Raw genomic sequence first — 26034 nt, 5'->3', positions numbered from 1 at the left:
TGTGGTGATTTTTCAAGATGCCTATAGCTAGTATGAAATCAGATGTGAATAAGTCACTCATTTTATTTATAGCAATCGATTATAATTCAGCTGTCAAAACTGAGAGAGGGAGGTGACCCAGTTTCATTTATTCTGCTATCCCATAATGACAGGTATTGAAGTTTCTTCTTGAACGATGAGGACAAAACCCTGATGGGAACTGGCATACTTCCAACACTGGCTGTAGTAGTTTTATGTCTCCTGTTTCCATGTCTCCCTTAGTTTATGTGACTGCATTATAAATATCTCTTCTCTAGATAAATATTGATATATCTGAATAAAACTTGAAGGTTGAACTTCTTAGGTTTCAATACTATCCTAAAAAGCTCATATTCGTCCCTTAACATCCTTATTAAACCAGCATTATCAATACCCCCAAAATGAAAGATACATATAATGTGAGATTAAATTCAATTATTTCCATTTAAAAAATGTAAGTCAATATAATACTGGTGAAAAATACATAGAAATATAAGACTTTCCATATTGGATCAGACAATTGGTCCATCTAGGCCACTATCTTATCTCTAACAGTGGCCAATGCCAGCTGAATCAGAAAAAGGCGAAAAAACCCCTGCATTAAGAAAAACATCAAATGGTAATAACTTTTACTCATTAATGAACTGGATTAGATTCAAAGTGGCATCCCCTGAGCCATCCAGAAATAAGTCAAATGTATAAATAAATCCACTTTCCACCGTGATTTTTAGTTTTATTTGGGCTATATTCTACTCAAACAGTGCATTTCAGTAAACCCAGTGGTACCTCACTACTGGAAATATTGGCCTTCGTGCTCTGATTGGTCATCAGTTTATTCCAGTTAATGATCGTGCGAGTGACTGGGAGCTGCCTTCGTAGAGTTTTTCTCCAGGTTTCATCTGTCAAAGCTTGGAAGGTTTCCAGCATGGCAATCTGAAATTTGTTGTCTTCACTTTCTATGAGCTTCACAAAATCTATGGCCAACTGGGCTGGGTCAATTATATGTAAGGTCTCTTCAACAGTCTTGCATACTGCCATGTGGAGGTTAGCATCTTTAAAGTAGTGTGCTTGCAGTTGAATGGTCCCTGTAACCTGAGTAATAACTGGAAACTGGGAAAAAGTCCATTCAGCTCTCCATAGGCCATTCCAGAAACCCAAAGGTTTGTACTGATGGCCCTCTATACAGACCACAAATACCTTCCTATTTTTCAAGGTTTTTCTAAACACAATGCAGTCCCCTGAAGGAAAGTGACTATCCACATATGCCTTTAAAGCACTATTTAAGGCTGTCCTCCATAACTCTGCCTCATCCCATGCCACCATATGAAGCTGAAATTTGTTTGATATTCCACTCAGGTGATCAAATTTGAAAGAAAATTTGTTTTGAGGGTCAAAGAAGCGATTTCCTCCAAGGTCATTATAGCGAGTCACCAGCACATTGGTCCCTTCTATTCTGACTGGGGTGAAATTGTTCTTATTGTGATGAGCACAGACATGGGCAGCCTCTTGTCTCATCAGGTCATCATCCTGGACCAGAATACGGAGATCTTCAAAAACACTGTAGAATTCACCTGGAGGTGCCTGATACAGCAGACTGCATATGACTCTCACTTTCTCTTCCTTACATAAATCACATTTGTTGGACATTGTGTTTTATCTTCTGTGGTGGTGAACCTGAACCAGAAATGAAAACATGAACAATATGCTAAAGTGGAAATTATTATTTAAAAAAAAATACTTGAGAACACCTGAGGATATCACAGCAAAAAAGTTACTTTGGTAACATCAAGAACTTTTCCATGCACTGTAAAGTTGTATCTGCAAAGATCTAGAAATATTAGTGGAATCACAAACAAATGACTGAACAGAGCTAGAGCTTTAGGAAAAATTGTCACAATGGAAAATATTAATGTTTGATGGCAGCACAATGAAAAACTTATTCTATGAAGATATGGAAATGTTTATGTCGTCACATAGAAGATAGCTGGCTAGGAATCCAAGATTTAGTCTACCAAAATGAAAACCCAGCTAAGGAGAGCTTCAACATGAAAGTTTTAGATAATCATAAACACACTCAGAGAAGCCATAACACTTTCGATAAAGCAACAGTGAACTAAAAAGACTGGAAAATAATTGACATAGCAACAACAAAAATCACCATCCTGGAAAGCTCAAGAACTTTTGATGATGTAAGAGTTTTCTAAAATGGCCCTGAAAAATCTAAAGCAGCTGAAGCCAGAACAGGCAGAAAGCACCCTGGATAAATCTAGAGCAGTGGTTCACAAAGTGTTATTAGTTCACATGCCGCCTTCCTGGAGAATTGTGACACGAGTGGATGGCACATCAAGCTCACATACTAGCCCTGGGTCACGTTCCACACGCCGGGAACCCCTGCTCTGGGGCCTCCCAAAGGGAAAAAGCAAGGCGAGTTTGTCTGGGACTTGAATGCCCGAGGAGGCAATGGCTGCAAAAGGCCTTGGACATAGCCAGCTGGCTCAACGGGGCTAAGACCTGACCTATACTGGATGGACATGGCCAGCCTGAGGCTTCTGAAAGGTGAGAGGAGGAGGGCGCTGTGTGATCTAGGGTGGAAGGGCCTGACACAGAAGACGGGACCAGGTGGTGATGGGGACACAGGGCAACACGCCATGGAACCCTTTCTGGACGGATCTGGACCCTGGACCGGGATCTGACCATGGCAGCCGAGTTGGCCCGACTGTGTCAGGTTGCCTGCGTATAGTATGAGCGCAGGACAAGGCACATCACCTTCATCCGGGCCCGGCCGGGAGCGGGTCTCCCTCACACGTGCTGGGAGGGCGGGGCCGGGACAAGCGGGTTTCTCACCTCACTCGGGCCTCGGGAGGGTGGGGGGCAGAGGGCCCTCGTGGTCTGGCCGACGGCCGTTTGTGGCGTCACAGGCCCCGCGTAGCGGCTGGCCGGAGCTCAGGCGCCCTGGGGGTTCTCTTTCCCCTGGGCAGCGGCGCGGGCGGTTGGGGCGGACTGGCGGGATCCCCGCGCGGTGGGGAGCGTGGGGGAGGGGTCCTGAGAGGAGCCGGGCCGGGGTGATGCCTCGCTGGGACCGGGAGCTGCTGCTGCTGACACCATCGCAGTGACGAGCCCCCGCCGAGGCGCAGGGCGATGCGGATGATCCAGCCATGGAGGGCAAATATCCTTGTCACCGACCCTCCCCACCACCACTTCGCGCCGCGCGGACAGGGCAAGAGAGACTCTCCCCCCGCAGACATACACGGGGGAGAGCCCTGTATGGAGCAGACCCGCCCCCTTTCTCCCCCTCCGCCCCACACACAGCGCAAGGCCAGCCTAGCAACAGCGTGGAGACACACCCTCCACGTTCAGAACTCACCCCCCCCCCACACACTGGGGTGAGCATCCAAGAGAGAAGAGCCCCCATTGCCAGGAGACCTCCCCCCATACACACAGTGCAAGGCCAGGCCACCCTCCCTCCCCCAGAAACCCACCAACACCCTCTCCTCTTCTGGGACTGTTCTGAGAACCCATTAAACTCCAGCCACCTCCATTAATAACCTCAAATAAATCTTCTTTATCACTCTGAACTCCCCATTCACACTTGCCTCCCCATTGCTCCTACACCACTGAAACTCTTCTACCTTTATTGCTTTCCTCCACTACCCTATTTCCTTTCATCGAGGAAATCCTCCGCCCCCCCCAAGCTTATTCTCCCATTGAACCCTTATTCCTTTTCACATTTACCACCATTGGCCACCTTAACCCTTCCTTTCCCATTTATTGTCTATCGTCATATCCTTTATTATTCATTGGAACATAAGAACGGCCATAGCGGGTCAGACCCATGGTCTATCCAGCACAGTATTCTGTCTTCTGACCGTGGCCAATGCCACTCCTTTTTGCTTTTCTTCCCTTTAGGCCACTCTTCCGCCACCTCCAGCTCCAGCTTAGCCCAGTATTGTAATAAAATAAGGAACAATATTTTCAGTTAATTATTTGAAACCAGAGAGGGAGAAAATGTAATTATAGAAAAATAGCTGATATTTTTGGCTTAAAAATCAAACACATTTTCCCATAAAAAACGCTATTTAAATGGGTCATATATTTCCTTAATCTGTTTTTCCTTACGTGGTTTTTATCCATCATTCAGGATGAGTTTAGAACAGGAAAGATTAATTTAGAGAAGACGATGAAATTACTTGATAAGCTAAACATCCCCTTTGATTACGTTCATGTAAAATATGTTTTTAAGGTGAGAAAATACATATGTGTCGATATAAGTATATTCAGAATGACCAGACACCTAAGGGGCTAGGGTTTTTTGGATATTTTTGTTAAATAAATATACCAAATTAACAGCGTTGTGGACAAAAGTACTGTGTTTATCTGCAGCATAGGGCTATCTCATAGGCAGTATCAATAAAATCTTTCATACTGCCTCCCCAGTATGTTCTAGGATAGTAGATCGTCCCTAGATGATAGTAGATCGTCAGTCTCCTTCAACTCTAATGAAACTTAGAAGAGTATCGGTTTTGTGATGTTTACATCTTACTACAAGGAATTGGACTAACTATCAAATTAATTTAACGGAGGCCACTAACCAACCAACAGATGGCAAAGGGTTTACTGCAGTGTTTGGATTTCAAACACGGTAATAATTGTCAAAAAGCTAATTAACCAGTAGGGTCTCAGACCAAAGAGTCAAATTCGACAATTATCAATCAAGTTTGGGTTTATTGTTATTATAAGAATAATAATGATTTCAAGCTGAATGTGCCAAGTTTTAAAATAGCACTCACATGTCCCTAGTTTTAAAATAGCACTGAAAGCCTCGCCTGATTCTATTGGAGGATAATCCAACATTGAGATTATTGTACTGAAATTCTTTTCATATAGTGGACATTTTTTAGAACAGGGAATTCATGGCAATATTGATATACACTCATGGTAATGTTGTGTTTATGAGACACTTTTGCTGTCACATTTATTTCCTCTATTTTTAAGTTGTTGACTTTTTGTATAAGGCCCCATGTGGCTCCCTGAAGACTGACTTCTCAAATCATAACACCACCATTACAGTTGAGATTAGCTAAGGTGTTCAATATAACAGTCTCCAAATTTAAACGCAGAGGCAGATGGCAGGGCATTTTTGATGGAGGACCCTCAACTCTGGAATTTACTTCTTGCAGGAGTCTGACAAAGCCCATGTCTGCTGAGCCTTTGGATCCTCTTGAGAGTTTGCAAGTTTTGTGTTTACTGTTTTTATGGGCTTTCTGTTATGCTAGTTTTGGGAGACTGAGGTGAATGACTGAGTGTAGTCAAAAAAAGAATAATTACTTGAGGGAGTAGAATAGGAATGATCTAATTGGATACATTATTATTAAAAATTCATAGATCTTTAAGAGAGAGTTGAAGGACTATGACCAAACAACTCATTCTGTATGAGAGACACGTATGCAGGTCTTTTACCAACATACTCCTTTTCTTTATCTGTTCTTTTTTTTAATTTTAATTTCTATTTCTGTCGTATTACTTTAGGTAATATCAGAAGAAATGGGGAGATTACAGTTTGTTACTAATATATTTTCGGAAGCCTTTTCATTTCAACAGGAAAGTCTTTTGTTAAACTTACTACATTTTCTGAATAGCAAAGAGTTGAGATGCATTAATAAAACTAAAGATATGATAAGAAACTACAGACATAGAAATCTATAGTTTGCTGTGTTGTTGTAGCCATCTCACTCCCAGGATAATAGAGAGATGCATTCATCATCCTCATTAATTCACCTAGATACCAAAGGTCAGTTATGACAATTCCCTATGGCTCATACTCCCATATTGGATCGTATGTCCCTAAATACTTAGCCACCTTGGGGCAGCGGGGACGGAAGCTCAGTGACTGAAGCCATTTTCCTAACTATTAGTACTTTGCCTTCAGCTATATGGCCACCATTGCCGTTGACCTGAAGGGTTTATCTGCTGCAGGTGACAAAGATTCCGCTGCTGCCCGGTCTTCACCAGAGTCTCATTCGCTGACTGTTTCAAGGGAACTGAGGCAAAGAGAATATATTTTATTTGCCCAAGGTCACATAGGAGATCTTTGGCAAAGCCAGGAACTGAATCCAGATCTGTTGAGTCCCAGTAGACTGCCTTATCCACAAGATAATTCTTTATTGTATTTTTCTTTAGTGTAGATTTACTGATACGAATAAATTTGTAGATTTCCTAATGGTGTTATAAAAATGAGTTGGGTCCCAGATTTTGAAGGTGTGGACCCCTTAGGGTTGCAATTTCTCAATCAGTGCTAAACATTTATTTTTAGATTCTTATACCAAGTTTTCTTCATTATTGATTTTATGAAATCCGATATTAAATTTCTCTTGAACAGTCATAGTTCAAGAAATAGGTAATTAGGTATTAGTGTGGAAGGGAATTAATAGATTATGGGTAGAATCCCCCAAAATGCTTTTTTCTTGCATTGATTTTGGTTACTTAATTCAATTTTTAGTTTTACACCAGTTTACACTTTTAGAAATATATTTTAGTAAAGGGGGAACTAGTAATGTAACATTGAACCTTTCATCTCTAGGACATTGTTTCAAATCGTCCCAGATTGGTAGTGAACAAAAATTTTTATCAAATGATAGCTGGACATTTTCCTTGTCAGGCCTGTTTTTAGTAGGCACTAACTACCATAGCTGACATGATATTAGGCATCAATTACTATCCTTTATGGTAGTCTCAGGGTTTAAGAACTGAATAATACTAAATTTCTCTCAACTACAGTTCTGATCCTTGCAGGAGAGAGTTGGGGAACTTTGATGGAGGGTAGTGCAATGAAGTTTATATTTAAATTTCCTGTGCTGTATTTGTTTTGCAAGTAAACAGAGCATTGTTCAATCACATTATGGACAATAGCACATTATGGAACAATAAATTAAAAAAATTAAAGAGAAAAAATTAGGGCTGTTAAACAATTAAAAAAATTGCAATTAATTGCAAGATAAAAAATAGTCATGATTAATCACTGATTTAACCACACTGTTAATAGAATACTAATTTAAATTTATTATAAATATTTTTGGATGTTTTTCTGTATTTTCAAATATATTGATTTCAATTACAACACAGAATACAAAGTGTACAGTGCTCACTTTATATTATTATTTTTATAACAAATATTTGCACTGTAAAAAGATAAACAAACAAAATAGTGTTTTTCAGTTCACCTCATACAAGTATTGTAAAGCAATATCTTTATCGTGAAAGTGCAACTTACAAATGTAGAATTTTTTTTTTACGTAACTGCACTCAAAAACAAAACAACATAAAACTTTAAAGCCCATAGGTCAAAGCATGAAGGGGCATATGAATGTTTAGCATATCTGGCATGTAAATACCTTGCAATGCCGGCTACAACAGTGCCATCCGAATAACTATTCTCATTTCAGTAAAACTAAACAAACATGTTTGTCTTAGCGATTGGATGAACAAGAAGTAGGACTGAGTGGACTTCTATGAGGTGAATTGAAAAATACTATTTACAATAATTTAAAATTGGTATTCTATTATTGTTTAACAATGCGATTAAAATCTAGTTAATTTGTTTTGCATTAATCGCATGCATTAACTGCACAATTAATTGACAGCCCTAGAGAAAATCTACTCTGGGAAAACCGAATTCCATATGTTGTTTAGAAAATTTAAAAAAATAAATTATTTTGGTGAGTTTCTAAAAAATGTATATGCCCCAGATACTAATAGGTATCCTCATTCTAGTATATTTCTATCTCTTTTTTCACCCTTCTTATTTTCTAGTGACTTTTGATAATCAAACATTGAAATGAATCCATATTCTAACACTTAAAAAGCTCCATTTGCAAAAACAAGCTTATAATTTAGAAATTCTAAGTGTATGAATAGTTGGTCAGAGCTTAACTGATCCTGATCTGTTAAAAGTTGAACAAAGTCATATGTTTACTCTTAAGTTGAAAAAACATCTCCGATGTGACCTACCATAGGACTTTGATCTCATGGTAATTTAGTCATTCTTAATTCACTTATTTGAGGACTACATGCTTCTAATTTTAAAATATAGACTTGCAGTATTTACAAAATTATTTAAAATAGTAACTGTTGATGTGTATTTACTTTTACACTATCATAATAACCTTTCTTTGTGATACAGTTTTATGAAATTAAAATCCATATTTCAGTACAAGATTTTGTTTTGAATTAATGCATTCTTATCTGATACATAAAATACACATAAATATTTTGTGATCACCTGTATACAAATTGTGTTATGCAATACAGTTTAGACTTAATTACATAAATTAACAGACATTTTTAAGATACAAGATCAAATTCTAAGATTTGCTGTCTGCACCACCTATATTAATAGAATAGTATTGGCTAATGTCCATGTACAGAAGAAACATTGTGGCCTAATGTTTTAACTGATATAATGGCTGTTATGATACCATTTTTCGTTTTAATGCAGTGATTTTCATGTATGTTTGTACTCTTTTGTTTTTGTTTTCAGAAAACAAGTAATCAGCCGAAGACTGGAACTATTACGATAGAAGAATTCAGGATAATTTATCGAACCCTTGCACACAGAAACGAAATACATGAACTTTTCAGCAGTTATTCTCCAAACCACAAAATTCTACCTGAAATAAACCTGATTGAATTTCTCAAAAAAGAACAATTTGTAATTGATGCTGATGAAACAATTGCCTCTGAACTCATTGCAAAGTATGAACCCATTGAAGAAGGTACACTATATCTTTATTGTAATATAAATGTTGCATTTTCAGATTTTATTTTACTGTGTTGCTATTTATGTGTGTATATTTTATTTTGAATGCTTTTCTGACTATAAAATTGTTCTGACATGAAAAAGCTGTAAACTGTAAGATGAGTATCTGCTATACTAAATAAAGTAAGATAATTTGAGATCTGTTGGTGAGCACATGGACAGAATATTAGTTGTTTTTCATGTTCAGATCCTTAAACTACTATGGATATATTATTATAAGTAATCTTTAATACAGCCACCATATATTTATACAGGTTATGACTAAAATGTAGCACATACAATTTCCTATAAGTAGGTGATTCATACTCCAGTATTGTACCCCAGGCCAGTCCAAAAGTTGTATAGGGTTTCCTGTGTACAAACACTTTATGTAAGATCATGAAAAATATGGCTAGTTAAAGCCCTGAATATTTTGTTAGGCCCCTGAGAAATGTGGAACGGCCCTTGCTGTGCTGGGCTTTCAAACTGTCTGACACTTATTGTTGATTGAACTAAGCTATCAAAACTCATTTTGCTTTATTAATCAAGATGAATTTGAATCATAGTCTATAGAGGTAAAAAATGAAAACTGTAGGTCCTTAGCCAAATGTCCTCTCCATCATATGATACTGCTCTTCAGCATTAGATCACAATAGAAAAATAAATATTTTTAAAATGTATTGAAAATGTGCAAAAGTAAAACGTAGTTTTGAATCATTACTTATTTTGTAGCTTGAAACCTTTTTAATTTACCTTTTTGAAACTTGAAGACCAAGGACAAATTTTAAAGCAAGAATAAGTCATATCAGAACTAAATTATATTTAACTTACTACTTTAGCTTAAGAGATCTGCTTCACAACCACATTAGAATGAAGATTTTTTTGTGAGCTTCATTGAGTTTTGGTACTTTCTTTACTTCTTAATAAAAGAGTTTGATTCTTTTATCTTACTTATAAATTGATTTTTGTTAGTATATTGTTGTCAGTACAGTACAAGATAGGACAGAGCTTACGTATCTCCAAATAGTAATAGATTTTGATACATTACTTCAACCATGTCACTGTTCAAGTCTGATTGGATGTTTTTAAAAGAGTAATAAGTATCTGCGTTTCTTTCAAGTAGCAACAGTCATATTTTTGGAGCAGGTTCTTCTGTGGTCTGAATGTTGTAAGGTAATTTACACACAAGACCCAAAAAGTTGAGCTGAGTGCTGTTGGCAACTAATCAAAAACTGACACAATCAAGGCCCTGTATACTGTGCAACAAGCTGAATCTAAGTTCTGTCTACATTAAGTGTCCAGACTGTTTGCAAATTCAGTGAAATAACACTGCATTGGTGTATACTTGGTTCACATTTTCAATAATTTCTTTGCAACCGTGACAACTAGAAATATATGTATTAATTAAAAAAAAATCAAAGCTTAGATTCTGAAGCATAATTCTGAGGGAAGGGGAATTACACAGCCAATGTGAAAACATGCGGCCCTGAATATAACCAACTTACGTTATAAAACATAGCCCCAACAATAAAAATTAGTTAAGAATTACATTGTTTGCATTGTATTAAACTTTTTTAAGTACAAACAAATGTTGACAATACACCCATTTGAACTCTCCTCATTATGGGACATTACAGTAGGAGAACTGCTAATATCCTCTATCTAGTGTTTTCGGTTGCCCAGTATTCTAAGTTGAAAATGGATCAACACTCTCACCAAAATTATAAAGCACCCAAGAATACTTAGCCTGTTGGATTGTTCAATTAGCTGAATATCTCCCATCTCTTTCTGGAAGAGAATTGATCTCTTGTACAATGTAAATTACAATATAAAGGTGCACTGTAATTGTTATGGTGTGAAATTTGTTTTAAAAGAATAAGATTTTTTTTAAAATTAGAGATGCTTTATAATTGGGGAGCTATTCCATCATGGGTACTTGGAAAAAATTAACAATTAATTAATGCAGCAGGATATATTTTATTTTCTAACAGTGGATCTCTTAAAATGCACTTTTACTCTGAAAAATAGTTTTGTAAATATGACATGATGGGTACACATTTATCGTGCCTCAGTGACACCAGATTAATTTTCCTCAGTTACACAAAGAAGAAGGTTGTTTAAAAAGCCAGAAGTGCAAACTCAGCCTGGAATTTGAAGCTCAGGTTGGGTTCCTTCCAGCTCATGTCTCACCATTAGTAATAAAGATTTTGCAGGTGAAATTCTGTCCTTAGTTACACCTGTGCAAAGTAACATCAAATTATTTTCAGTCATACCTTTCTTCTGTGTGGTTGCATAGATCTTTTCTTAGCTCTTTGGCTATGAAGGAGTAGTTGGACCAAGGGTTGGGGATAGTTTTACTCATGGGTAGGTCCTTTTTTATTACTTGTGGGTTTTTCATTTATCAAAATTATATGTAGGTATACTAAAAATACAATAAAAATAAATTTACTAGCCTAAAAGTTATCGTCTTATATTACATCTCTTCATTCCCTTTTTTAATTCTTCTATGTCCTGACTTTATTCTTTTCTTAATTCCATTTTGTTTTTCCTTTTTCTATTATTTTCTATATGTTCCCTAATCCTTGGATTTTTCCTCTGCCCAGTTTCTCTTTGCCTCCAGTTTGATCCATCCTCTGGAAATAAAGGGAAAAGAACTGTTAAGGATCATATATCCCACTGGCTCTTCCCACACCGCTCAACTCCTCAGAGATGAAGTACTTATGTGGAGATAGAAGACCTTCAGGGGTTGCTGATCTCCTTTTCTGACTGCTTCATCACTGCCCTGATTATAGGGTCTGGGAAGACCGTGTATTTGTTTAGTATGTAATAGCTCAACTGTTTCTGCTGCACTTACGAAAGTGAAGACTGCCTTAAGTGATGTGGCTTCTCTTCTGAGCTTCAATACTCTGTGTGATGAGGCAAAATTTGCAACTCAACTGAGAAACAGCAACACTGGGGCTAAGTGCAGCTTTTTATGGGAGCTGAAGTTCAGACATGCCTTTTGAAATTAACTTTGGTGGACTGCCATAGGTGATTGTTAGTTTTCCCAGCCTGAAGGGCAGTGTCTGTCACAGTGATCCAGGATTGGAACCTGCAAACTATTAACAAATATAAAGCAAGAACTCACAGAACCCATGTCCTCCAAAATGAAGTAGTTGTCCTATTTATAATAATGTTAAAATTTGATTATGGCTTTCCACATTAAGGTATCTTGGTGGCTTCATTTTCGAAAAGACGGAGCTGCTAGATTGTGCATCAGACCTTTTATTCTTGTCTAACAAGAATGAAAATTATGAGCAGAGTGCAGTTTATATACTACATACAAACTATAGTCCGTGAATCCTCCCACAGCACTTTCCAGAACTGTTGAGAGAACTCTCCTCCACACCCTCTTATCAAGCCAAGAGTCCTGCTCCCTTCTTGCCTGACTTCCTTTTTTTACTGGCCAGCTGCCTTTTCCACTTGGAGCAACTCTGGGCTCTATATTGGTTCTGCCCCTCTTCTAGTTACCATAGATTCTCTGAGCTGTTGCTTCCCAGCCTGAGACATTGCTGACAGCAAGCTGAGGAAAATCAAAGCTCACAGACAGGCCCAGAGGGGAGAGAATATTCCCAGCTGGGGCAATATGGAGCTTGACTCCACCCTTCCCATATTCTTGGCACAAAACCCCTTTTTGGCCATCTTGATAATACAAGATACTGGATGATTTTGATGTTTAATTAAACATTTCTCACTGTCCAATCAGAGCTGTAAAAGTTCTGGGCATGCAACCCATGCCCTTTTGAGGTGGTGTTTCAAGATAGAAATCTTATATTGAAGTTAGTGACCTTACTTTGTCTGAGATGTAATGTGTTAATATTGTACTAAGTAAAACTTGTTTGTATAAAAGTGTTTTATTATTATTTTGTTTGTATAGAAGTGTTTTATTATTATTTTTGTATAACAATTTTTGCTGAATAATATGGTAAAACGTATTAATAACAACCTGGTCAGACTGCCCAACAACCTTCATATCATTAGAATATATTTTTGTCATTATGCAATACATTTCTGTACTCACGTGTTTATTCTTGTAATGTTTAGTTTTAGTTTTAATTTTAAATACTAAACCAAATTCTTATTGTTTATTCATCTATGAGAACATTGTCTTAATAATTAGAAATAATATTTAATGAACAACACTATAGTGGCTCATGCTTCTGTTACTAGTGGAAAATTCCAAACATGAATGACATGATAGCTGACCGTATGTGGTATATTATTAGTCCATTTTGTGCAACCGTCATTCTGAATTCTGTATAAATATTTGTAATCTGGATGATCTGGAATCCTTTGTCAGCCTTCCCTATATATTGCAGTAAGTAAGTGAAGAGGGCAGATTTTGACAGTTGATTGACTGGTTCACCATTAGTAATAGCCATTTTCTGATAAGTTTGATAGCATTGATATGTTAAGGTGAAAACAACAAATAGTGACCAGGCTCTCTATATGTAAACTACATAAAAATATCTTGTTAATATTAATGTTAATATCTATGGAGCTAAGAGTGAAGAGACTTTTTAAACACATGTAACCAGATAACTCTGAAATTGCTAATTATATGAGGAAGCTCAAGTGTGTTTATTCCATTAACAGTATGGAATATGTTCTCAAATTTGCTTTCATCATTCAAATTTCAGCCAGTAAAATACTAAATGAATGATTTATACGGTGTGCTAAGGCTTCCCACTTTAGCTCCATTATGAACGTGAAACCCATACCTAACAGCTGTCCCTCATTTAACATCCAAATTTGACTTCTGTCCTCCACAAGCTTTCTGTTATCTCTCATTTATTGTTATACATTTACATCAGAAATCTTGAATCCTAAAGTGAGATTAAGGAAAATATCTTTAATGCTAAATTAATGAGTCTTATGTGCATTTAAGCTCTGAACTTTTCTTGTATTATCCTGTCTACAGCGTTTGCTTGGGTGGGATTTGATGGGTAAAATGTAGATCTATTGAGGCTTATTGTTACTATTTGTCATATGATAGCATGCAAAAGCTCTGTTCAAGTTTGGGAGCCTATTGTGCTAAGCATTACATAGAAACTTTAAAAAATACAATCCCTGCCCTGAAGAACTTGCAAGTTCTTATTTTGTAGGTGATTGCAGAAACCTAGCACCTATACATTTTAGCATCTAACAAATACATTATGCAAGCTTTCAGAGATCCAGCGTGTTTATCTGGGGAAGTTCACTGTTAGTTTATCCTTCAGAAATCTGTTCTTTTTTCTAAAGGAGTTAATAGGAGTTACAGGTGTATCAACTGGAAAATAGAGCCGTACCTTTAGAATTTAGAAATTATTACTTGTTGATAATGTTTTTATTACAGGAAAACAAAACAAAAAGAAAGAATAAATAGTATTTTCTTACTGAAGAGGTGGAAACCATTATTACTTTTACACTTTGCATTTAGAATACAAGTTGTAGTTTGTCATTGTGCCATCAAATTTAATTCTCTAGTTTCTCTTAGTTCTCTTAGTTCTAGTTTGAGAGTAATTGTAATCTTTCAAATATTAGTTGTTACTTTCAGTAATTATTTTAAAGCTGCTTCTTATGGATTAGTGTAATGGAGAGCATAACATCCTTCTCTTTAAAGAGATTGGAAGGATTCTGTAAAGTATTTGTCAATCCTCCTAGAATTCCTGACTAAAGCTACTCCATCCAGATGAATAGCAGTTTTGGCACACTCCCAGTTTTAAGTGATAAACTTCTGAAGTTGCCAGCTACAGAGATTCAGAAAATATGTTAGTCTAATTTATGTTGGTTAACAATACTTTTAATGAAAACTGATAGAAATTTTTTTTTCAGAGATACCACAGTGCTGTGCACTTTTTTCAGAAAGAGAAATATATCTGGAATGCAAAAAACCAAAACAAACACTGCCCAAATTCAGAATGTAATGTTAACAGTGCCAATCTACCAACCCTCTATAGCAGGTGTGGGGAACGTCCGGCCCGCGGGCCGTGTAAGGCCCGCAAAATTATTTGTTCCGGACCTTGCGGGGAGGGAGGGAGGGGAAATTCGGCGGCGGCGTGGTTTCACTGCCCCCCCCCCCATGGAACCCCGCCGCCGCCGAAACCCTGCCGCCAAAAACCCTGCTGCCGTTTGTCCCTTTTCGGCGGCAGGGGGGGACTGTCCCCTGCCCCCCACGGAACCCCGCCGCCGAATTCTCCCCCGCCGCTGAATTTTCCCCCGCCGCCAGGGCCACCATCAGGCCCTTGACATAAAAAAGGTTCCCCACCCCTGCTCTATAGGGAAGAGATAAAGTTCAGTTTGTGTATGTGTGGTGAAGGCAACTATTCCACCTGTTCTGTATCAAGCAGGGCAATAAACATACCACTGGCTAAAAGATTGTAAAAGAGCCTTCTAGGATCATTTTCCAAACACCTTCCTTTTGAATGCAATCTTCATTTCAATCTCTCCTTTGTCAATGAAGTAAAAATGCTCTCAGGAACTAAACAAACAAAAATAACTCTCAAAACATCCAGTTAACCAAGCCCTCTTCCCCCCACCGCCTTCCCCCCCGCCAAAAAAAAAAATCACAGCAAAGAAGCACAAAGAAACACAACCATAAAGGCATAGGTATTTAAGAGGGGTGGCCAAACTTTCTGATCCACAAGACCTCCCTCCCCACTGGGCAGAATCCTCTAGCCCCACCACCCTGCTGCAGGGCTGAAGCTCCAAGCTCTGCACCCCAGTCTGGTAGGCAGAGAATGGGTGGGGCATAGGGGGCTCCATGAACCACACTTCAACTGTAAAAGAGCCACATGTGGTTCACAAGCCACTGTTTGGCCGCCTGGTTATATAATATAATCATCAGAGTCTTCCAAACTGTCAATTGAGGGAAACATAAGATCTGGAGAGTCAGGAAGAAATATCACATGTCTTTGATGGAGCAGTTAATATTTTGGCGGTTTACCTTGATTAGGAAGGAGGAAAAGAAAAATAATATTTTTCTTGGGGAGAAGTGATTTGGACATCTTATTGCAATCTTTCTTGGAAGAAACAAAATATTGCTGAACAGAAACATCCCAATACGGATAGACCTAGGTATAATGTATGAAACTTTACAAAATTCCAAGAGACAGAGTTTTTTCCCCCTCTGTCCCTAAATATCTATATAGACTAGTGACCATGCTAGCTATTTTTACAAGGATCCCAGGAAAGGAAAAGATTTAGGCTTTCCTTACAAGGAACTCTGAGCATTGGCGTACTGTGGGTCTCCGGTGCCCAGGGACCAATGCTTGCATTTGCGTGCCTCCCCCTCCCCCAGTCCTTCTTGTAGCAATACTTAACCTTAAAGTCACTGAAAATCAGTTCTCTGTGTCCCCAGCCCTGCGGCGCTTTCAGCTCCCTATGCAGAGGGAGGGTTTTGCACAGAAGGGCTGGGTGGGTTCCTACCATCCAGGAGCCGCAGCTAATTCCATTGCCCCACCCAGGCCAGCGCAGTGACTTGCTTTTTGTCAGCCAGTGAAAACACAAGCTCCAGAGGCAGTGCCCTCACCTTTAACCCACTGCCCCTTCCTTCAGTCCCTTCCTCCAAGGCTGCTGCCAAGTCTCAGCTTGGGATACAATAACTAAGGAGAAAGGGGTCCTAAGCACATGAGACTGGGTTATACCATTCAATTTCTGTGCAACCCTCCTCCCCGTTGTTGAGATAATTGAGCCTACAAATTTGCTATAATTGTGAGCTCAACTGTAAAAAGGATGTGAAAGTTCATAAGATGTCACAATAAACTATAATAACAAACCTTGATAGGAAAAGGTACAAAAGGAGACCAAGACTAAATGAGTATAACAAAAAGGCCTTCTGATGTAACTCAATAACTGTTAAAATTGTGCTTGGTAAACAAGAAAAGGTAGGTCCAAAAATTAATGAACTAAAATTGGTTGGAAACTAGGCCTAACTGTTGAACAAAATAATGAGGGAATGGACTATTCCATCCACGACTCCCTTTTTGGGTCCTAAAGAGACTTTTGGGAAAAATAAGAACAGAGGCTAATGAAGCAAGCTTCACTATCATGGTGGCCACTCCAGTTATCCAGGGTTATCTGAACTCAAAGCTGTGGTAATTAGTCTGTTTTCCAGGTAGTGTCAGGAAATAAATCAGTAGGAGACACAGCGCCTGCTTTTGATAAATGATTGGTACATACAAGAGTGCTTCCATCCAAAAATCCTTGTTTTTATTGAGTCTAAAATACAGATCAAAACCTAACAATAGTCTAGAAGCACCTCAGATAAACATAGTTACCCAAAGTCTGAGGCAGTATCGAGTGATTCAGCAGCAGGGTTCTGGTGGCCAGCCTTTCTCCTAGCCACTGGGGAGTTAGGTGTCAATCTCCTAGCTCATAGAAATCCTCTCAAACTTCTCCCAAGTGCACACATTAATTAAACTCTTCAATGTGTAACTCAAAACAAAGTACTCATAATAACTTCTAATAGACTGGGGTTTCCCTAGCAACAGCAAAGAACTCATCATTTCTACTTATCAACAAAGCAGCTTCTAGCAAGATATTTACAAGTCCAGGCTCCCCGACTCAACGTCAGCTATTCAAATTCTCCTTTCCCTTCTTCTCATTAATCTGTCCTTGTTAGTAATACACAGCAGCTGCAGTTGTTTTCTCTGCCTAAGAAAGGCCAAATTATTCTTATGCAGTGTCCTTGCTTCCAGTTTATGGGAATTAAGTGCACAAGATGGCTGCGAGTTATTTTATATCCAGTTCTCTCATAACACCTCCACCAATTCCTGGGGCCCCGGTCCGTCATCATCCTAATCCTGAGAGATGTTCTGACCTAACTCAGGCAGAGAGAGGAACCCTGATAACATCACCACCTCTACCAGCTCCAGCTGAATTTCAAACACCACCTGAGATGAAATGGGATCGGACTTTAACAGCAACAACTGCACCAACAGCTCTAGCCCATCTCAGTTAACTTCATCTTTTTTCCTCAAAAGGGCAATTATCATCCTTTTTGGTACCATCTAAGAGAATGTAAAACAAGGGGATTTTCCTCCTAAAAACTCTCTCCAGCTAAAGGAAACAAGAAATGTTGTTAAAATTAGTCTTATTTAATACTTTATATTTCAAATGTTTTTACTGTTTTTCTTCTTTATCTTTAATAAAAGGCTAAAAGAATATTTAATGATGTATTTGCCATGGTAGGCTGAAATCTTCGTATACTAAACCCCAGATATTGTTTAACAGTGTTGAATGTTGGGCAGTGAAGTGACTGGGTTATGTTAACATTTTTGGGCCTTTGTATTCCATTTAATACAACACCACCTCCTACCTCGGCCTAGTTCAGGTACCCCTCTTATGAGCCACTGCTCCTTCAGTGGATCCAGACTTTGTGTCCTTAGGGAGCTATGGAGGAGGTCCTCCTGCAGCATTTGGTAAAGGGATTCTATTCCTGATATTTCCTGGTTCCCAAATCCAAGGGAGGAATGAGACCTAGTCTCAATTTTTGGGGTCTCAACAAATGCATAAAATGCATGAGATTCTGCATGGTTGCTCCAGCACCATTTTTTTCCCATGTTAAATCACAATGACTGGGTTTGCTGCTCTGTATCTTCAGGATGCTTATTTCTACATGGCAATTTTCGCAAGCCACAGGAAGTTTCCAAGATTTATCATGGCAAATCAACATTATCACTGTGTTTCTCTTTGGCCTGTCCTTAGCTCCTTGTGTTTTCACCAAATGCTTGGTGGTAGTGACTGCATACTCAGGAAAAGAGGAATTCATGTCTTCCCACACCTGGTTGATTCATCAGTGAGGTGCAAGTCAAGTGAATCAGTCCTTTCGCATGTTCAGTTCACACTACTCCTTATGGATCATCTGGATCTTATCTTGAATAAGGGGAACTCGACATTAATACTAACTACAAAAAATTGAGTTCATTGGGGCCTACTAAATTCTATGAACTCAAGGATGTTTCTACTGAACAAGTGATTTCAGGCAATTTGTCACCTGTGTCTGTCTCTCCATTCTTACCCATCTACTATGATCTGAGTGTGCCTAAAGTTGTTAGGCCATAGGGCCATATACACTTATGTGTTCCAGCATTCAAGATTGCACCTCTTTCTTCTTCAAGACTGGTTGAAGTTGGTCTACCTCCTGAATTGTCAGGCATTTAAAAGCCTGGTCTGAGTGCCTCCAGTGATTCTGGACACCCTCCAGTGGTGGACAGTTCAGAGCAATGTATGCCAGGGTCTTCTCTTTGCTTGTTCCATACCAAACAGGATCATAGCTACGGATACTTCCACGATTGAATGGGGAGTACATCTGGGGGAATTGAAGGTACAAAATTTGTGGATGGAACAGGAAGCATCTCTTCATATCAATGTTCTGGAGCTTTGGGCCATTTGCAATGCATGTAAGCTATAGTGTGCACATCAGGGATGCAGCACTTTACATCGTCACCGACAACACCACTGCAATGTACTATGTGAACAGACAGGGAGGAATCCACTCCAATCAATTTTGTTAAGAGGCAATAAAGTTCTGGCAGTTATGCATCCAAGAGAACATCATTCCCACAGCTGTTCATTTACCAGGGGCCCAGAATCACTTGGCTGATAATCTCAGCTGAAATTTCTCCCAGAATCACAAGTGCTATCTGAAGATCAGTGTGCTGAGGTCCATATTCAGAGAATGGGGCATTCCTGCTATTGAGATGTTTGTAATAAAAGACAATAAGTGCCATCTATTTTGTTTCCCTAGGCTTCTTCTTATCTAGTTCTCTGCAGTTTCCTTTTCCCACAACTCCTCTTCTTCTAGGGCTAGAACCCCAAGGCTTATTCTGCCTCCTGGGTTTTCACCTCCCCTCTTCTCTGCTCCCAGAGAATGACTGCACACTCTGTCCCTGCAGCCTGCTTCTGCTATAAGCTCCCTGGCTTTATAATCTAGCCTACTCCAGCCCATCTGAGCCTCTTGTTCAGTTAAGCCTAGGGCCTCCAAGTGCAACCAGATACTTTAATTGGCTCATCAGGCCCACATTAAACCTTTCAGGGCTTTTGTGGGATACAGACCCCATCACAGACAGACAGGACAGGGTAGGACAGATAGATAAAATGGTCCTAGTTCACTGGGAGGTTATGCCCAGATCTCCCGGTTTCAAATGTTGTCTGTTGTGCCAGGAGGTAATCCTGGTGAGCAATGGACACTCCGGGTATATCTGTTGCCTCAGGGAACCTTATATTGCCCAGTAGCTTCTGTTTGGTATTGAAATCTAGAGCCAGAAAAAACAGGGAGATCAAACTTCATTCCCGATGATGGACAGCTCCCTGTACAATGGTCTCCGAATAAGTCTGCTGCTTCTCTTGTCTCCAAGCTGCACTCCTGAAGGCATCGAAGAGGAAGACCCAAGATTCCTCTTATAAAACTTCCAAAGACTGTCCCTCGAGCGCTCCAGGTAGGGAATCTACCTCAAAAAATTTGAGGTCCCTGATGACTCCAGCGATTTCAGCACTGTTTGCTCTCCAGTCCGGTACTCATAAAGTTGCTGGTTCTCAGGTACTGAGGGCACTGCTAAACCAAAAAACTGCAAAGTCTCAGTCCACAAACCAAGGCAGCAAGAAGAGCTCTTTCTCTGCTCATTCAGTACCAAAAAATCCCACTCAGGCTCAGACTGCAGTTCCCTTTTAGTGGCCCAGACTCACGGTACCATCAGTTCACTCGGCCACTATAATTTATGTGCAGGCCATGGACTCAGTAATGACAGCATATTTGGTACTGCAGGAGTTTCATTTTCCCTGGGATGTGGCTGTAATCTGAGACACCCAACTTACCACTACTTGGATCCAATGTATTTTTGGTACTGAAGCCATCGAGATCTCCAGAAATTTGCCCATTGCCAACTGCTTCACCTCTGATTTCTCCTGGTGCTCCACCTTTTCACAATGAATTGGAGGAAGAAGAGTCTGATGAAGACCTTGCTTCAGTCTCCCAAATATCATACAGGACTCTGCTCCTCCTTCCTGTAGAGGCCCCATTCCAGAAGTCTCTGAAGAAGCTGTTACCCCTCGTGATACATGGTCTCAGTCACCATCTCACTGGTATGAGCATGCATGAGTGCCCACTCGTATGCCTTATGCATCACCTCCTTTGACATACTGGTACCCTGGGCAGCCTGTTGCCAGCAATTCTCCAAGGCTTCAAGCACCACCCGTAGCAGAGATAGACAGCCTTCATCATCTTCCTTTTTAGGAGTCCTGTATCTCAGTAAGAAACCTTTGAGGAGCAGGAAGCTAGAGCTGATGAAGAGGTCTCTCCTCTGCCCAACATCTCCTTTTCATCTCCAGTGAAAGCAGTTATGCCCCCTGCTCCATCCTTAGTGGATGATTTCAAACATTTCAGATTCTGATCAAGAGAATTGCTCACTCCTTGCGGATCCCTCTCAAGGAGATTAAAGAAACACATCGTAAGCTACTTGACATCCTCCATACAGCTTCATCTGTCTGCATAGCCTTGCCTGTCAATGAAGCCCTTCTGGACCCTGTAAGGGTAATCTGGCACATTCTGGCTACAATTCCACCATTCAAGAAAGCTTAACAGAAATATTATGTTTCAACAAAAGACTCAAGAGTTTTTATTTTCCGATCCATCTCCTAATTTCTTGGTGATTGATGCAATTAATGAAGGTGAGAGGCAGCACCATGCTAAATCTGTGCCCCGTGAAAAGATCATAAGCACCTGGTGTGACGTTCCCCTCTGCAGTCTGGACTGGTGAATCGCTGTATCACCCTAGTCCACTCCTGGAGCCCGTCTTACTCTGCCTCACTGTATGAACTCCCACTCCAGAGCAGATCACACACAGCCTTCAGCAAGTAAGTTGCTCCCAACTCAGTGAGTGAGTGCATCTAGTCAGCCACTCATGGGATTATGCAATGGTATGACCTCAGCCACTACCCCCAATCCCAGATGCAATCCTAGGAAGAGCCATTTTATAATATTCAGTGCTGTCCACTGCACACTGCAAGCTCATATATTCATCAATTTATCAAAGACACTGTAGCAAGGCGCTGTGGCCTTCCTCTGAGCCTGGGCCTGAGGCAGGGTTCTGACACCCTTACTGGACATAACCAGGCCCTGCAGGCCAAACAACTGGGAAGCAGAGGGGCGGAGCCAGGACAGGGGTAGGAAGTACAAAAGGCCGGCCCAGCAGCTCAGTCAGGGGGAAGTGGTTGTTGGAGGCAGATGTGTCTTCCCAGAGGCTGTGGTCTAGGCCTGGCCCAGGCTCTGTGGCTATTTGGAGCAACCACCCCACTGACCAGAGCCTCCAAAGCCTGCCTGGACTGCTGGGCCTGAGTGACTGGAGGGGGCTGCCGAGCCCTAGTAGCTGGGAAAAGCTACCTGAGACTGCGCAGTGGGAGAAATCCCCTGAGGCTGGTCCTGACCTGGAGGAGCTGCCTGATATCAGGGACCCCCTGGAGTGGCCTGAGCCTGGTGTACTGGAGGACCCCCTGGAACCCTGGGACCTGGAGGAGCTGTCCTCTGCTGATGACCCTGAGGAGTTTCTGGACCTGCCGCCAGTTGACGGGGAGGGACTCGTAGGACTCCTGCTTGCCGTCTACCCCAGCGACCGAAAGGGAGATGACTGGCTACAATTACCCAGGGACAGGGTGGGAGGAAGTAGCCCAAGGACAGCTGACTCTAGAGTGGCTGAGTTTGGAGCTGGACCAGTCAGCATGTTGCAGCTGGATCCCCGCTGACTCAGTGGCAAACCATTTTACTACTGATAGGGCCCTGGGCTGGGATGCAGTGGATTTGGGTGGATTTGGGTCTATACAATTAGACTGAACATGAATGATACACAATTACATCATAAGGGTGTACATGGGGGTGCAGTGTATCACACCTGGACCTATTCGGAGAAAATCATATTTGTCAGATGCTTTCCAATTCAGAATCGCCAACTATTAGGTGTTAATAGCTAAATACAGTCATACAATTTACACCAAACTAAATTATTTTGTGGAGCATAGAGAGCAATTCCAGGCAATTCTTGCATATGGCCAGCTGCTGACTAGAACATCACTGCAAGCCTCCCTCGATGCTGCTGATACTGCTGCTTGTTCAATCTGTACAGTGGTAGTTATGAAAAAGGCTTCTGCTTTCAGGCTTCCTTAAGGAGGTACAAAAGACAGTTGATGACCTCCCCTTTGACAGTTCTCAGCTGTTTGCTGTCAGTACAGACAAATCTTTGCGCATGTTAAAGGACTCCAGGGCTACTTTGCGTTCTCTTGGGATCTATACACCTGCCTATAAGAGCAGATTTAGTAAAGCCCAAATGGCTCAAAGATCCTGTCCCTCTCAATTCCCGACCACCCAGATATCATATGAACTGCAACACAAAAGAAATTGTCCTCTCAGCCCTTGACCTCACAGCCTTCCACCTCCAAGCACCAATTTTCATGTGTTGGTCAAGGGTCTGAGTTACCACCCTCTTCCTTTCCAGCTATACAAATTCACCTGCCTTCCTCCCTTCAGCAATCACCTTTACTGCTACAGAAGGGCTTAAAAATCTATCATTACATACAATTGGGTTTTGGAGGTACTCTCCAAAGGGTACTCCAACCACTTTACTACTTTTCCACTGATGAACTTCCCTTCTCTGTCTGCCTTCAGGGACCTCTCTCATGAGAGCTTGCTTCCTCAAGAAATACTCTTTCCTGCACTTGGGTGCTATAGAACCAGTTCCTCTGCAGCATGGAGGGAAGGGGTTTTATTCCAGGTACTTCCTGGTGCCAAAAAGAGAATGGCGGTTGGAGATCCATTCTAGATTTAAGGCTACTCAATATTTATGTGAAGGCAGAAAAATTCAACATGATGACACTTGCAGTAATAATTCTGTCACTGGATCAAGAGGATTGAGTCTCAGCCCTCAGCTTTCAGGATGCATATTTCCACATTGTGATCCATCCATTTCACAAATGATTCCTACGTTTTACTGTCAGCCAGGAACACTTTCAGTACAGGGTACTCCCATTTGGTCTGTCAACTCCCCCAAGGGTCTTTTCAAATGTCACAACAGAAGTAGCTGTGCAGTTCCTCAAAAAAGGAATTTTGGTGTTCCCTTTCCTGGACGATTGGCTGCCGAAAGGTTGCTTCCTGGAACCAACTTCATGGGCAACTTCTGAAGCCATAGATCTCTTCCTCAAATTGGGCCTACAACTGAACATTCAAAAATCCATGTTGAATCCTGTGCAAAAGTTAGAATTCATAGGAGCTCATCTCGATTCAGTAGCAGCATTATCCTACCTTCCACTGCATAGTTTCATGGCCCTTTCAAAACTAGACAATACAATATAGCTGAGCCTCCAAACTCTGGTTGAGAACTATCTCCAGTTGTTGGGGCACATGACAGCTGGTATCTTCGTTATAGACCATGAAAGAATCTCAGTGCACTGCCTTCAAGGGTCACTCAGGACTGTTTATTCACCAAACAGACCCAGTTTAAATACTACTTTCCATACCCACCTTTGTAAAGGAATCCCTCAATTGGTGAAAAAACCATCACAATGTTTGTGCAGGCGTCCCTTTTGCATGTTTTTCCCCAATGGTCATCATAATGATGGATGCATCCCTGGGGAGTATATCTGGAAACTCACACTACCCAGGGCAAGTGGATGTTTCAAGAGACCACATTGCATATCAACCTCTTGGAACTCAGGGCAGTCAGAAACTCCTGTTTCCAGTTTCTACCACTAATCAGGGGCAAACGCTTAAAGGTCATATGGACAACATGTCATGCATGTTCCATATCAACTGACAAGGAAGAGCAACATCCCTCTCCCTCTGCATGGAGGCTGTCAAGCTTTGGAATTAGTGCATATGCAATCAGATTGTTATCTTCCAGGAGTACAGTATGTGACTGCAGACAGACTCGGCAGCCATGTTTTTCAAGACCACAAGTGGGAAATAGATTCCATCATACTACACCACATATTCTGCCAAAGGCATAAACCCCCCAAATAGACATTCACCACAGTGATGAACAAGATGTGTGTCCACTTCTGCTCCAGAGGCAGTCTAGATCACTGATCTCTGGGGGATGCCTTTCATCTTTCATTGGTCATCAGGTCTACTGTTCACATTCCCACCAACTCTTCTAATGTCCAAAGTGCTACTCAAAATAAAAAGGACAAAGCCAGAGTCCTCCTAGTAGTTCTGTCCTGGGCCAGACAAACATGGTTTCCTTACATGATACAGCTGCCTGTTTACTCACTGATCACTCTCCAGGCTCCTCCTCAACTCCTCTCCCAGGAAGATGGGAAAATCCTGCACCCCAATCTTAATCTCAAAGTATGGCTAGTCAGGGAATTAGAAACAACCTGCTCAGAAGAGGTTAAAAAGAGTACTATTACACAGAAGAAAACAGTTTGTTCCTTACATTTACCCTCACAAATGGACAAGATTTGTATGTTGGGATTATCTCAAAAATATTCCATTGACAACCTCATATACTGTCACTAAAAAAGTTGGGCAGCTGCTGAGCTCCTTTAGAATCTACCTAGCAGCCATCACAGTTTTCCATTCTCCTATAGAAGTTTGGGACCTCAATCTGGTTCTTAAATGCCTTACAAGACCACCTTTTGAGCTGATGGGCACCTGCTCCCTCCTCCATTTATCAATGAAAATAGCATCCTTCCATCTTGGCACAATAGGTTGGGGAAATAGGGGATTTTATGACATACTTCCCTTTCACAATATTTTTTAAGGGCAAAGTCGTGTTATGACCACACCCCAAATTTCTACCAAAAATTTCCTCCAAATTCCATATTAACCAACCTATTCATCTACCAATTTTCCATCCTAAACCTCAGCTAGATAGACAAGAAGCACTGTTACATATGTTTGATGTCAGAAGCTTTCTATCTTGTTAGGACTAAACCATTCAGAAAGACTCTCAAATTATTTGTCTCGCTCACAGATAGAACAAAAGGATCTGCAGTCTCTAAACAAAGACTTTCCAAGTGGATATCCAACTGCATTAGTTCTTGCTACAAATCTTGTAATATTCAAGCATCTATGAGCATACGAGCTCATTCTATGAGGTCCATGTACACCTCTACAGCCTTTCTGAAAAATGTTCCCATCATCAAAATATGTAAAGCTGCAACTTGGGCTTCTATACATTTGCTGAACGCTATGCAATAACTCATGACTCTGCTTCTGA

General features: G+C 40.5%; 2 protein-coding genes across 2 annotated transcripts in view; one reads left to right on the top strand and one right to left on the bottom strand.

Annotated features, from left to right (window-relative positions):
* Positions 1 to 501: 501 nt before the first annotated feature.
* Positions 502 to 2967, bottom strand: CAPZA3 (capping actin protein of muscle Z-line subunit alpha 3). The gene is made up of 2 exons (XM_067558972.1): positions 2863 to 2967; positions 502 to 1692 (listed from the first exon to the last, which is right to left on the bottom strand). Exon 2 carries the CDS (start codon positions 1663 to 1665, stop codon positions 772 to 774), a length of 894 nt encoding a protein of 297 aa, XP_067415073.1. The 5' UTR covers positions 1666 to 1692; positions 2863 to 2967; the 3' UTR covers positions 502 to 771.
* An 87-nt stretch (positions 2968 to 3054) lies between these two features.
* Positions 3055 to 26034, top strand: part of PLCZ1 (phospholipase C zeta 1) — a 98099-nt gene continuing 75119 nt past the window's right edge. Inside the window, exons 1-3 of the mRNA XM_067558971.1 lie at positions 3055 to 3184; positions 4135 to 4258; positions 8552 to 8786. Of these exons, the coding sequence (XP_067415072.1) occupies positions 3174 to 3184; positions 4135 to 4258; positions 8552 to 8786 (370 nt within the window). The 5' untranslated portion in view covers positions 3055 to 3173. The remainder of the gene's footprint in view (positions 3185 to 4134; positions 4259 to 8551; positions 8787 to 26034) is intronic.

This window comes from Emydura macquarii, unplaced genomic scaffold, assembly GCF_026122565.2.
Source record: "Emydura macquarii macquarii isolate MOO-44397 ecotype Brisbane River unplaced genomic scaffold, CSIRO-AGI_Emac_v2 contig_2205, whole genome shotgun sequence".
Lineage (NCBI taxonomy): Eukaryota > Metazoa > Chordata > Testudines > Chelidae > Emydura > Emydura macquarii.
This window is presented reverse-complemented; position numbering and strand designations above follow the sequence as displayed.